The following is a 15619-nucleotide window of genomic DNA, read 5'->3' as shown; positions in this document are numbered from 1 at the left end:
TGCCTGATAGCTTTGCCAAGTTTCGATCAAATACACTGAATGGTTTTCGAATTCTGCCACGGAAACAAACCCCATCCCCAATTGAGTCTATGTCCAACTTCATTCCATAAAAATTGTAAAAAATAAAAATTAGAAAAATCCCAAAATATCAAAAGGCACCACTTCAGTATGTGCCTGATAGATTTACCAAGTTTCGATCAAATACACTGAATGGTTTTCGAATTCTGCCCCAGAAAAGGAAATGATTACGGACGGAAGGACAGACAGACTGGCTGATCGCTATATCCCCTCGCATTATATGCCGGGGGGATAACAATGCAGAAGTCCCAATGTTTTTTAAGGTCTCTCACAGTTACTCAAGCAAAAAAAGGCACTATCAGTGTTCATATTGTGCCTTATTTTTGTTCCTTAAATCAAGCTAAATGTAAGTGTTGTTTTTTCAATGATCTCATTAAGGTCTAGAAACTTTGCTTATCTCAAATGAAAGTCATTTTAAAATATTCCTATTTAAATTTTGAAAATCTAAACAATCCAATTCACAAATATATATAAATACACAAATATAGTGGATTCAGCAAATCATTGCTAGAACATGCCTCCACTGACATATTGTTCGGTGATGTTACACAAAGTCAGCGGTCTAACCTACTCAGCCATGGAGGCTTCTACAAAAATGAAAGTCCAACAACTAGTAGTGTGGATCACATACTTTGTGTACCCCTGTGTGGGTTAGATTGCTGACTTTGTGTGCTGGTGATTAGGTGCCTCACTCTGGCAGTTTGTGTTCGAAACCCAGACGGGTCTCAACCCCAAAAAGGTACGGGAATCTGTACTTAACTAAGAAATATTTATCCTTAATATTACATTTGACCACATTCTAAATGGTATTGTTTGTTCATAGTTTTCGGCCATGGGAGCCGGGCCAAATTACTCTTATCAGATGGGTACACAAAGTACATGATCTAGACTATCAGTTGTTGGATTTTCATATTTTGCAGAAGCCTCGGTGGCTGAGTGGGTCAGATTGCTGACTTTGTGTGCTGGCAATTAGGTGCCTCACTCTGGCAGTGTGGGTTCGAATCCCAGGTGGGACTCAACCCAAAAAGGTACGAGAATCTGTACTTTACTCAGAAAGTGTTATCTCAAATGTAACATTTGGATTTGACCACTTTCTAATTGGCATTGATTGTTCATATAAATAGTAATTCATGAATTACTGTTGATGCACCCATGTGTGAAAAAAACTCTCTCTCTCTCTTTCTCTCTCTCAACAAAACCAACATGTAAATATTAATAAAATCTCTACCTGTGTGCCTTGTGTTATTACTTCATAGAATTACTTCATAGAATCTGGGGGGGTGGGGGTGGGGGGGGGTGGGTGGGGTGGGGTGGGGTGGGGTGGGGGTGGGTGGGTGGGGGGTGGGGGGTTGTTCAGCCCTCCAATTCTCAAATTTTATAATGCTTACAACCAACTATGGTTGAATTCTATCTCTTAGTTCCATAGAAGTCGTTTAAAGCAATATAGCCAAATTACCCCTATTTGCACAATTTTGAATCCCCACCACCTGGGGATACTTCACCAAATTTCGGTAATATCCAATTTGTGGTTCAGAAGAAGAAGAAGTTGCTTGAATAAATTGTTGACGTACGGACAACGGGCGGACGACGGACACCACAGTATATGCATGATAATAATAATCAAGTCTGGACAAGACAATCCATTGATTTTACATCATGAGCATCGATCCACGCAATTGGGATCCATGACATGCAGCAACCAATTCTGCAAGTCTGACCACCTGATCCTGTTAGTCACCTCTTATGACAAGCATAATTGACTTTTACAGCAAGCATGGGTTGTTGAAGACCTATTCTACCCCAAATGTTCATGGGTCAGCTCATAATTGATGATGTTGAGGTGACAATGAAGTAATGACCTTTGTAACTATCATATTGAAAAGTCATACATGGGATTCAAACCCCTTGAACAAAATGGGGTGTCATCATTTGTATACTTCTGGTTTTAACACTCTGACAACAATAGAACTTCGAACTTCGTATTTTGGCTGTAGCATACTCTGTTACTTAAGTATTAGTACTTCTCGTTGGGATATGTCACTTCCAGTATCGATGAAAAAGATAACCTGCCTAACATTTTTCACAGCAAGAAAAAACATGCATTTACAATTGTGGACTTTCAAAAATTATAAAACCATACCAAAGGTTACTACTTTATATTACACCATATCCTGCGTTGATGTAAAGGCAGTCAGTGGGGGTATTTCCCATATTTTTAATTGATGTCTTGTCTTCATGTGGATACAAGTGTCCCATTCACTTCCTTCAAACAGACGGAGAATCAAGTAAAGCAAGTTTCTCATTTGAAGCTTCATAACACTAAACTAAGGCTTTTAGTTTGCAAAAGAACCAAACCAAAGAACCCAGCCCAACTAGTCATCAAGATTGAAATTTCTTTGACTAAGTTACAAAGTTAATGGTTATTCTGTTTTATTCTTTTATTGTCATTTCCTCTTTTGCAACAAAAATAATACATTTACAGTTATGGGCTTTAAAAATTATTTTAAAAAACTACTAAGCATTGACATTGCTTTATTTGACACCAGATCCTTCATCGATGCAAAGGCAGTTAAAATCTGTAACCATACACGGTTAACTGCCTTTGCAGTCTGAGGAAAAGTTTTGGGGACACACACAAAAAGAAGTATTTTCACTTTTGTTACTGTGACTTCTTTCAGTACCTCTGACATACTAGAAGACCAACCTGTAGGTCCCGTGACCAAATCATGGAAACAAAGGTTTGAAAGTGTTTTTGAGTTTCCTGATGTATACTGAACAATTTTGACTTGGGCTGCCCGTTTGAAAATCCCGGGCATTTTTGGGAAGGGTCAACAAAGGTCAAACAGGGGTCAACATTCAAAATTGTGTCGATATGCATATCAAATTACTCGTCCGGTCATAAGGAACCTAGAAATATATAGTTTGTTATACTTCCGACCTTAAATGGGGTAGCTATGGCCAAAAACGTCGGTGAAACGTCGGTGAAATGCATAAACACAGTTAACATTGTCCGATAGTCATGATTTTAGTGTTTAATAATATGTTTTCTGACATGACAAATTCAACCAAGCAACTTTTAAAAGTAAAAAGGGTTACCTTGGCCTTGAAAATCGAAAATGGTTGGCTGCATTAAGAATTGTAATGCTTCAGCAAAGTCACAGGATCCTTGGCCAATAACGCAGCATATTTCAGAATCCATTGTCCAGTAATGCTTTTCTAACCTGACTTTAGTGCACAGTTCATCATCCTACTCTGTGTCATACCGATCAGATGCAGAGTCGGAATCACTGTCACAATCACTTGAATCTAGAATCTGTGTCCGATTCTACAGAGCAGTTTGCTCTGGCATCACTCAGATGTTGAGGCAGTGCTGGCTGTGAATACTGTATTGGCAAGTAAGCATTTCTGGACAATGGATACTGAAATATGCTGCGTTATTGGCCAAGGATCCTGTTTTCAATGACTTTGCTGAAGCATGGCAACCATTTTCGATTTTCAAGGTCAAGGTAACACTTTTTACTTTTAAAAGTTGCTTGGTTGAATTTGTCATGTCAGAAAACATATTATTAGACACTAAAATCATGACTATCGGAAAGTGTTAACTGTGTTTGTGAATTTCACCGACTGCCAAAAGTGCGTTGACCTTTCAACGTTTTTGGCCATAGCTCCCCCATTTAAGGTCGGAAGTATAACAAACTAATATTTCTAGGTTTCTTATGACTGGACGAGTAATTTGATATGCATATCGACACAATTTTGAATTTTGACCCCTGTTTGACCTTTGTTGACCCTTCTCCAAAATGCCTGGGATTTTCAACTGGGCAGCCCAAGTCAAAATTGTTCAGTATACATCAGGAAACCCCCAAACACTTTCAAACCTTTGTTTCCATGATTTGGTCACGGGACCTACAGGTTGGTCCTTGACCCCCAAACCCATTTTGACACAGTATGAAACAAATCACAGACAAACACCACAGAAGCCACGGGTCATTTCTAGTTCTCCAAATGTTTCTGTACTTTGATTTTGGCTAGGGTACATTTCTGTATACAGAAGCATACCTGGGGTACATATCTGTAGGACCTGTGCTGAAGGGGTCTTCAGCTATAGTTAGTGATGGAGGATATGAGTTTAGCTGGAAAATTTTACAAATTTCATTGTTAGCCTACATAATTTACATAGGTTCTTTAAGTGCTTGAAATTGTAAAATAGTTGGTCTTAATAATTAGGAATTCAGTATGAACAAATTTCTTTCTTTTGTAAGGTATGTACATTCAATATAATGAAATTCATCCACAGTATTCCTATCCCTAATCGCAAACATGACAACTATTTTCATGACTTTCTTGTTTGTTTGTGCAACACATCAATGCAGTTGGATAACAATGATCAGTCAGTCAGTCAGTCAGTCAGTCAACCTGATATCAGGTAATCTTTTGAGCAATCCTTTTACAACATGTATATGTCATGATGAGGTACTTCACACCAAACCCACTGGGTAAGACAACAATGATCAATCTGTGTCTTATTAGTTAATCCTTTGATCACTGTTTAACAGCATGTACATATATATCGGCATTTTACACTAACTGTTTGGCATATCCAATCTGCTCTAGTACAGACTTGTACCCAAGTAATTAACTCTTACCACACTTTTGTCCCGGGGGTGATTTAGCTCACTCAAATCATAAGGCAGGTTTGTAATTCCATTCCGTTTATTATAGAATAAGTATTTCACACAATAGGTACTCAGATATATTCTTGTTGCCTGACTATTATATTCACATAACACAACATACATCTTGATCATGTATTGAAAAGCACAGCAGTAATCTATTCAGAATCTGAACTTATTACTTTGAATAATCCAAATCCAAGAATAGAGAGAACTAACAAAATACTATCATTCTAATTCTATGTTCTCTTTGTCTTTCTCTGTTTATACCAGTACCAAAGCCAAAAATAGTCTTATCTCTTTGTGTCTTTGTTTCAGTAGTCACAGTCACAGCTGTGAAAAAGAATAAAAACTCAAAGTCTCTTTGTCTCAATAACTAATTGGCATTTTGTCAAATTATGGTTGAGATCCAAACAATACTACCGTGGGAGCACCTTTAAAGTACAGAACACAACTTCTCGTGAGGACGATCTCGGCTGTAGGTCACGTATCTCAAAGACAAGCAACCAGTTTGTGCAGTAACAACAAAACAATAGGATTCATGAAAATATTTATCAATAACATTGGCAATATATTAGGGGCTACTCGGTTGCTACATAAAAAGACATACCCTGCGGGTATGAATGAAAAGCCCCTGCGGGTATGAATGAAGAGGTAAGGGTTGTGCCGACCTGATTGAAAGAATGCTAGTTACCCTGCGGGTAATGAACAAGTCCTGAGACCGTGCTGGCCCTGCACTGTAAATTTGGAAGAAAGGTACTTTGGGGGCAACAAGCCATTCCTATGCAGTATGCAGGGCATGGAATGACTTGTGAAGCCCAGCCCCTCGGTTGCTATATAAATAGAGACATATCTGCGGGTATGAATAAAAAACATGACTTGTGAAGCACTTACAAATAAATAATATATGAAACCGAATAGCCAAAAGGTGGTGACAGGGGAGGGACGGAGGGTATCTCTGCAGCTGCTATAAACATGACAGAAATAGGTAAACGATATCGAGGCTGTTGGGGTTAATATAAGAAAACATTGTGACGTCATGTCCGTAGTTCTGAGCATGAGCAGAGGATAAAATGGTGCATTGTGGGATAGCTTAAATGTAACATAATACAGAGTATTTTTTACGTGAGGGGAGTTGGAAGTGAGCTGGGAATTACTATTGAGAATAAGTGATATATGTATATGTAAGCGGATAATGAGCAAATATATTTATGGCAGGGGACGTCGTGAAGCTAGGAACATGGGGAAATGAAGAAAATATATGTTATCACTGCATAACCAAAAATATAGAATTTACATTTTTTGAAAATGGCATCTGGCGTCAGACGTCAAACTCGCGGATACGCTTGAATGACATGGTATTTAATAATTCGTCAGGTGATTTTGTGACAGAAAACTGTGGTAAGAAACACTGTAAGGATAATGTGGATAATAGTAAGGAACGAGGGAGGCATGAGCATGGCTAGTGACGACACAAGGGTGAGTTTGCTTTTGAATCATTACTGAATAAATGTAGCAGTTGAAAGTGGCTTGTGTGAATGTTCCAGGATTAGTTTCCCGTGTCGAACTAAACCATTTCATCCTTTTTAATAAACGTTGTTGTGTGAAGAATATTAGGAGCCGCTATGGAATCAACAATAGCCACTAAACAGGTACCTAACCCTAATGATTGTAAAGGGGTGATTGATCGTAAAGGGGATCCAAGGGCTAAGGACAGAGTTCGGGTAATCTAATAGCCACTTAACGGGTACCTGACCCTAATTATCGTAAAGGGGGATTGATCATAAAGGGGATCCAATTGCTAGGGATGGAGTTAAGGGTAACCTACCCTAACACCAGCGACATTTGGATGTGTTCAGTGCCAATGTAATATTACTTAATAAACTGCTTTCTTCTGCATAATAATGAAACTTAATGAACCCAAAAAATAATATATGTATATTAATTTCCATTTATAATCATTTTAGTCACTTGAATAATGAAAAAAAACGAAATAAAAAATGTATTGAAAATAAAAATGCTTTCATTAACTTCCCCTTGCTATAAAATGTGCTGCCGCAGGCTATATTTACTAAACAACTATTCAAAACTCTCAACACCGCTGGGTGTGTTCAATGACATTGCGTGGAGAGATGATAGATCACTGGGAGGAGCCTATGCACACTCGATGACCCCTGACCTCACAGGGCATTGTTTCGCTGGTGTGACTGACTAATACTAGAAATTATGTTATAGGGTATTGTCACATGTTTGAAAAGCTTGTGGTACTTTGTTCTAAAGGTAGGCCCTACCATGCTTCTCATGACAAACCCGCCCTGGTCAATCTTGCATACACACAGTATCAGGGAAATTCTAGACTTTTTGGCAGAAAGATATTAAAAAGTATTATTAGTTGGCTACCAATTATTCATTTGCACTGCTCAGAGATCCTTGCTTCACCATTTTACTGTTATCCTTTGCTATACACTTCCAATAACAAAATCATATCTGAAATTCTGAGTAACAGAATTTCATAAAATGTTTGAATTCCAAATGTATATTTGCATTTAGTTCCAACTACTGAATGACTTTATACAACAAACCATGGGCTAATAACTTAATGGGCAGTAATTTAATCACCCCTTGTAACTAAATCACCCCCAGGTCAGCACCCTGCAGCATGCCCAGGGCACTAGATCCACGCAGGGGGGGCCACAAGCGTGCACCATATACCAAAAACTAAAAAAAATACTTCAGTTGCTGAAACATTCAGCGCCTGGACCGGTCAATGCAAACCATCAGATAGAGCATGGTTTCAGCTCATAACAAGGCTGCCAGTGATGTGGCTTGGTCAGCCAATCAGAACACAATATACAGGGATTCCCTATCCTTCTGTGTGGATGGAATAGACACATGTCAAACAACTGGTGGGAGAAAAAATGTGGCGTGGCATGGCGAGTTTGTTGATCTAGGCACCATACTACCAAACACCGAGGAAAGCCACTAGGATGGTACCATAACCATAGCGTATGATTCCTCAGGTAAGATCATTTTTAAACCCATAAAGCAGCAACCCAAGTCCCCGGCAAGCTCAACTTCAGCTTTCTTGCATTTTCCAGTACAGTCGTGCCCCGCTTATACGGACTTCAGATATCCGGAAACCTCGGTTCCCGAACGATTTTCATTCAAAACGAAATAATTACTATATGAATTTACCCATATATACGGAAATTCAGTTTCCGCAACCAGACGGTCATTTTCATACTCAAAACACTGAAATGCACACAAAATTGTCTCACTTATCCGGACAATACACTTCCGCTGGTGGTAATCCTTTGATTCGTGAGAAGTCAATTAACCAAGTGACACTGAGTTACGTTTGAGATGAGCTTGTTTATTGTACATGTAATCCCCTTCGATAAATATGGCGTCTGTGGAGGTCAGAGGTCAAAGTTGAATCAGTATGGCCTGTCAACCAGCGAAACGTAAGCGACATGCAGTTACAGCCCGCAAAAAAAGGGAAATTTGTCTGTTTAAGGAAAAACACCCGTCAGCAAGTTTAGAAACCATCAGTAAGCATTATGGCACTGAATTTGGACATACCATAGGAAAATCGACAATTGGTGACATTTTAAAAGACAAACAGAAGTGGCTAAATCTCCGCAAAATTCAAATGACTTATCACGATCCCATGTAGCAAAACACCAGAAGATGGAAGATGCATTATATCTTTGGTTGTGTGACATGACAAGTCGTAATGTGCCCGTTAATGATGAAATGCTGATAGAGAAAGCTTGCAACTTTGGTGGCAAAATGGACATTTCTGACTTTTCATATTCTCATGGGTGGCTCACTTGATTCAAATCCAGACAAAGTGTATCATGTAGGAAATTTCAAGGGGAGGCTGCTAATGTGGACAAGGCCGCTATTGTGAGAGGAAGGGAAGATCTTCAAAAAGTACTGCAAGAATACGAGGAGCAAGATATTTTTAACATTGATGAAACTGGGTTGTTTTTTAAGCTGGGACCAAATCAGACACTTGCGTAACTCTTCCAGCAAGAAGCTGGTTTCAGTTACCTTGTCTCATATCATGCTTTTGTGGATGCATCACAGGAGGCGTATGGGGGTGTTGTGTATGCAGTTCTTCCATTTCTTACAGGCAGACCTAGTAGAATGGTGGTAGCTAAAAGTCGTGTAGCACCATTAAAAGCTGTAAGCATACCTCGATTGGAATTGATGGCTGCCATAGTTGGTCTGAGGTTAGTTTTGACAGTGGCAAATGCACTGAACTTTGAAATCCAAACTGTAAAGTTCTGGTCAGACAGTTTGAATGTCCTATGCTGGATAAAAAGCAACAGTAGGTCTATCAAAGCATTTGTAGCCAACAGGCTTGGCGAAATACAGTCTGTTACTAATCCGTCTCAGTGGAACCATGTTCCATCTAAAATGAACCCAGCTGATATGTTGTCTCGAGGTGTGTCGGTATCACAACTGACAAACAACAAGTTCTGGTGGTCAGGTCCTGAATTCCTAGAAAAAGAAGAAACAGAATGGCCAGAGCAAAAAATATCATGGTACAATAATGACACAGAAAGTGACAAAGAAAAAGTTAAAAAGATATCTGCTTTACTCGCTGTTAACATTGAACAGTCTTCGAGACTTGAACCAACTAGATACTCAAGTTGGCAAAGACTCACAAGAGTAAATGCATGGATCTATCGATTTTCTACACAACTGTTCATCACAAAAGAAGGTGAGAACAACAGGTGAACTGTCTTCAGATGAAATCGAAGATGCTGAAATGAGAATACTTACCCAGGTTCAGAAGAATGAATTCTGCGATGAGTACGCTGCATTGTCAACAGGAGAAAAAGTATTGTCTCCAAATTCCAAACTTCTTAGTCTTCAACCGGTAATTGATGACCAGGGACTCATGGGAGTAAATGGTCGGTTAAGACATGCTGAATGTCTTTCTTTTGGAGCAAGATTCCCAATTATCCTGCCACGACATAATTGGGTAACCAAACTCATTGTTAAGCACTATCATGAAGCAGGAAATCATGTCATGGGAACAAACCAGACATTATCAGCCATATTGTCCAAATTCTGGATCATATCTGGCAGAGAAGAAATCAGACAATGGGAACGTGAGTGTGCTAAGTGCAGACGAGACAAAGCAAAGCCAGCATACCAAGTGATGGCACCATTACCGAAGTTCAGAGTACAATCATCACTTCGAGCATTTACTGATGCAGGTGTAGATTTTGCTGGTACGTTCTTGACTGTACAAGGAAGGAATAAGAAGAGACAAAAGCGTTATTTGTGTTTGTTCACGTGTCTCAAGACCAGGGCTGTGCATCTCGAAGTTGCATATGGTCTAGATACAGACTTGTTTTTGAATGCATTCTATCGCATGGCGAGCAGAAGAGGTCTTCCTGAAGTCATGGTATCAGATAATGGTACAAACTTTGTGGGGGAAGTTAAAGAACTGAAAGAGCTCGTACAACAAATGGATCAAAATAGTTGTTTTGAGATCTCTTGCAAATAAAGGAGTAAAATGGTTTTTCAACCCTCCACACACTCCTCATTTTGGGGGAATAGTTGAAAAAATTATTAAGGCAGCAAAGCTCGCAATCTATGCCATCCTCAGCAAAGGTGACATCACAGATGAGGATCTTATCACAGCAATGGCAGGCGCAGAAGGTCTCATAAATTCCAGGCCTCTCACATACCAAATCACTTCCTTCATGGACAAACTGGAGGTGTATTTGCACCTGAATGTGTGGACACAACAGACTTCAACCCCAGAAGACGTTGGCGCAGGATTCAGGAACTGGTCCGCCATTTTTTGAAAAGATGGATGCGAGAATGGTTGCCAAGTCTCAACACGCGCAAAAAGTGGAACAGACAAGTTTGAGATTTTCAAGAAAAAGACGTCGTGCTGGTGATCTCGCAAAACACGCCTAGAGGACACTGGAAGCTTGGAACAATCATAAAGACTTACCCTGGAGCTGACGGTCACGTTTGGGTAGTGGATGTAAGGGTTGGTCAGACCAAGGGTCCGGAAATCATCATATGCGCCGGACATGTCCGATTGGGGATCTCAAATGTCCGGTTTAAAATATTGCTTACCGGACATTTAAATTTTTCTGTCCGGACATTTTAAAAAGTATTGTCCGGACATTCTTACATTTTGAAAGGACATGATCAACAGTTAGGACTGAGCAGTTTCTGTCTGCAGTTGTAACACAATGAAGATATTCTACACTGACAAGCTTTGTTTGTTTTGATTGCTGTAAAAATACATCATACCTACATGCTAGTCTAATCGGTCAATCACTGTAATAGGCAATAAACTGAGTTGACACTGATTAATCGACTATTAACTACTGAGAACATCTTGTTAATTTGAGTGAAAGGTGTTTACAACTGTACATAAATACCTTGCATCATCGATGTACCTCATTATCCTCACAATGCTACGATACGTAACCTCAGACAAGAAGCGAAAGCGTGATGACAGCCAGTCGACCGATGCAGATCAGTCGAGGGGATCTGCCAAACCCTCAAAGTCTGGACGATCATTTTGTAAGTCATGGCTAACGACTTTCACTTGGTTGACATACAATGAGGATTTGCAGATTTTATTGTTTTCAGTAGCTAGTCGTATACTGAATCTTGATTGACCGTCATTTTGCTTTCTGTGACGATCTATAGTCAAATTATTTTATGGTCAATAATTAAGAACAGATGAAAAAAGTATTCAAATAACTATTGCTATCAAAGATATTTTAGTATTTGTGATTATATTATCTATCTTGTTTTTAGATAATCTTTAGTTATTTAAAAAAACTTTTGATAACCAAATATGGGATAATAGTCTCGATCCAAATGTTACAACGCGGTACACTTGAGCAGACTCATGAATATTAATTAGACCATTCACTACGTTAACAGATCGTTATCATAACAGAAACAAACATATGTTTTCCATGTATATCTAAAATGATATTATTTGTTATTAATTGTCTGGTGAATTAAACAATTTAAATTAAAACAATTCATAATTGGTTATATTATGAATACGTAACAACTTGTAATGTGTGTGAAAAGTTGTGCTATTTGAAGGGGGCGTGGCCTAAATGCAAATGTCCGATTGGGATTTTATATTTTCCGGACCCCTGGGTCAGACTGTACTAACCAGATCTATAAAGAACATCAGTCCATTGGAATGGAACAACTCAGAAGACTCAAAAGACCAAAGATCGGGGTTCAAGGATAAAGCATTTAAGGATCAAGACTGTGCAAAGAACGGATTTCAAGGATAAAGCATTCAAGAATCAAGACTGTGCAAAGAACGTATTTAGGATAAAGCATTAAAGGATCAAGCACTGTAAAAAGAACTGCAAAGAACTGGGCAAAGAAATGTACAAAGTGAACTGAGGATAGTAATTTATTTAGTTGATAGACTATAGTCCATCAAGGCGGAGGGAAAATGGACAGAAGGACTGTGCACGAAAATGCAGATGTAAAAACAGTGCACCAAAACGCACCCAAACGAACATTCAATGGACATGAAAATGTTGTGTTTCACGTGCAAGAGGCACTTAAAATGTTACGCGAGTGTGGTTTTGAGTTGAGTTTGTGCAAAAGTTTTAGTTTAGTCCCAAGACGGGAATTTGGGGTAGAAACGTTGTTATAAAACAACATAGTAACTGAGTTCACATAAAAAAGTGAACTTATCCACAATTAGTGGAGAAACATTGTTCATTATAGTAAATTATAGTAAACTATATGTATTAAAAGTATGAACTTGTTTCAATAGTTAATTGTTTTGAATTTAGGAGTTATCTTCACTCCATATATTGTTGTTTTTTTTTCGGTCTGTCATAGTCTGTTGACAGTCCCATTACTTCGCTTCTTAAATTTCCTAGAAATGTTCACGTAATTCCATACCAAGAAATGTATGCCATATTTGGAAGTACTATAATATTTTACTTCAATTTATGAATGAAATGAGTCTTGTCTTTGATAATGTTTTTGACCTTGACGTGTATCAATCTCATTGGTTGACTAGTACTGCTGTATGCAAATAAGATTGCCGATCTGGGACGCTATCAAACTATTAGCCAATCAAATCGTGTAAAATAATCACGATACATATATGTGTTGATATTTCTGTGCACACGAGTCACGATGTCAGTCAACAGGAAATTTATAAGTTTCTCTATTTCGACTACCGAATCAACCAAGCACGCATAGTGTTGTTTCTGAAGACGGCGCTTGCAGGTCATATTTTGTTTTCATTTCCAGGAGTTAAATGACGTAACTTTGAGGTATATTGATGTTTTAACAAAGTTTCTGACAAATCTGATAGCCAATAAAGTCATGTATAACTGGACAGGCCATATGTATCTACTTTCTAAAATTATGGAGGAATAAACATGCTAAGAACATGAAGACAACAGTTCATTTCAGGAAGCGATGAATACTCGGCTGATTATTCCTATTAAAGTTCAACTCTTCAGGTACCTGTTAGGACTATCCGAGTTTTCTTTACAGTTTACATTGTTAAATCGTTCACCATAAATATGGATTAATTACCAGTTGATTACTAGACATAGGCCCAGCTGGGTCCCCTTGCCGGTGGCTGTGATAAGGGTAAGTAATCCGTGAGCCTACCAGAGTGATCGGAATGTAAACTTCCCGATCTTTGCTTTTACTCATGGGACAATGGAGGTGAATTTTTAAAATGATGAAGAATTCTGTTTTGCAGTAAAAATAGTACATCATGCGGGAGACTGGGTGATTTCATCAAATAGCGGGAGTCTCCCGCAAAATGCGGGAGGGTTGACTGGTCTGAAAGCATAGCAGATATAGTATTATAGACAGTTAGGCTGTTTTTTAGTATGATGGGCCTGCTAAATTCAGAAAAACGGAGGTAAAGCCTAGCCTTAACATTCATTAATCTTATGTTAACATGTTTTATAGCGTTTGTACAAGAAACGTATTCTTCAGCAAAAGTAATTAAGCATTAGAAACCTGACAGACACTTTTGGCGTTCAATCTGTAATGTGTAGGTTTGTTCACAGGGACAGGATGTTGATCGTTCTGAAGCAATGTTTTCACAAAACAGCCGATAATTACCAATGATTGGCAATGGGGTTAAGACCTTGCTCCTAAAATATGTTACCGAATCTTACCTCCATGTGCCAAGATCTAAATTGACGTATAGATTTGTCTTTTTGAAATTTAGAAGTTACCTTAAGTGATTTAAACCGAAAACTGGGTGCATGTGTAGACTGAAAAAGTTCAGGTGTTTTAACTTGCACACATAGGAAAGAAAAAAGTCACGAAAGCTTTTGCATGAGGTTGATTGGTTGGTTGGTTGGTTGGTTTGTTGTTTAACGCCGCACTCAGCAATATTCCAGCTATATGGCGGCTGTCTGTAAATAATTGAGTTTGGACCAGACAATCCAGTGATTGATATCATGAGCATCCATCAACGCAATTGGGATCGATGACATGCATCAACCAAGTCAGTGAGCCTGACCACCCGATCGCTTTAGTCGCCTTTTACGACAAGCATAGTCACCTTTTACGGCAAGCATCGGTTGCTGAAGACCTGTTCTACCCCGGAATCTTCACGGGTCCTTTTGCATGAGGTACAGTCGACCTAACAACTGGTTGGGATGGCTGACAGTGAAGCGGACATCTGTTGAAAGGTTTGGGATTTTCTTTTTGTGATGTTAGCCAAATTGCAGGACTTGTGGCTATGATGTAATAAAGGTAGGGTATTCAAAGGAATTTTGCTTACTATCTTCAATAATAGAAGGTTCTTGACTCCAATCGTGACAACATCGTGATATCATAACCATGGCATTGATGCATGTGCATGTGATTCATATCAAATAAGCCTATAATAAGCCTATAAATAAAATTATGCCTTGACGAACTGAAGCACAATGTTGTCACAGAGCACTATAACTAAACTTTCTTCTAGTTACCAACAGCAAAGTACGCATTGTGACCAACCCAGGTCAAGCCAGCATGTGTTATAATGGCTGCAAAGGACCACTTCATAAAGCTAAATCATGTACAAAAGCATCAATTCCAGGATTGCTAACAGAGTTGTTGTTTTGACATAACATTCTGTCAACTGCAACATCATGACCTCACCAGCGATATAAAACTATTTAGTTCTGCAATGAGTCAAGATTAATGCTGCATCATGCTAATGGGAGAGCCAGGGTTTCCCCACATCTTCACGAAAGAGTTACTGCCCACTGCAGTTGGGCAGATTTAGCAGTGGCAGAGTAAGCATTTATACAGCAAATCAAATTTGATGCAAATATATGAACTTTTATCATGTAATAAACTGTAATCTTTTTAAAAACACTCACCACTTTCTGTCTTCAGCTCTATCCTTTTCTCCAACAGTTTCCCAGAGAAACTAAAATCCTCCTGTTCTTCATCTTCATCAAACTCAATGAAAGGTCCAAAGTCACTATTCCTCCCCTTGATGGGATTGTTTTTGTTGTTTTCTTCTGTTAATAAATAATGATGATTCTGACAATTTAAAAACATAAATGTGGATTCATTCCAAAAATTTGATACCAGACGTTTATCCTATTTGTCAGCAAAGATCAGATTTCAACATTTCAGAATTTTATTATACATTGCATTTATGTTGTCGTCATTGAAAAATGCACAACACATTAACTACGCTTTTCTGTTTCAACCTAACTTTCATTTGTGAATCCTTGAGTTAACATTAATAGGGTTTTCAAAATATGAGAAAATCCCTTTTATGACAGAATGTATGGAAATTGTTATCAGGATATCAACTATGTGAAATCAAACAATAGTTGTCATTGTTAATGAAACTA

General features: G+C 38.5%; 1 protein-coding gene across 2 annotated transcripts in view; it reads right to left on the bottom strand.

Moving 5' to 3' along the window:
* Positions 1 to 15619, bottom strand: part of LOC139463729 (islet cell autoantigen 1-like) — a 341431-nt gene that overhangs the window by 61505 nt on the left and 264307 nt on the right. For both annotated transcript variants that reach the window (XM_071244977.1, XM_071244979.1), the window contains one exon: positions 15134 to 15277. In XM_071244977.1, coding sequence (XP_071101078.1) covers positions 15134 to 15277 — 144 coding nt within the window. The remainder of the gene's footprint in view (positions 1 to 15133; positions 15278 to 15619) is intronic.

This window comes from Haliotis cracherodii, unplaced genomic scaffold (assembly GCF_022045235.1).
Source record: "Haliotis cracherodii isolate W230 unplaced genomic scaffold, xgHalCrac1.p SCAF_16, whole genome shotgun sequence".
Classification (NCBI taxonomy): Eukaryota; Metazoa; Mollusca; class Gastropoda; order Lepetellida; family Haliotidae; genus Haliotis; species Haliotis cracherodii.
Note: the sequence above shows the minus strand (reverse complement) of the source record. Positions and strands in the feature narration are given on the sequence as shown.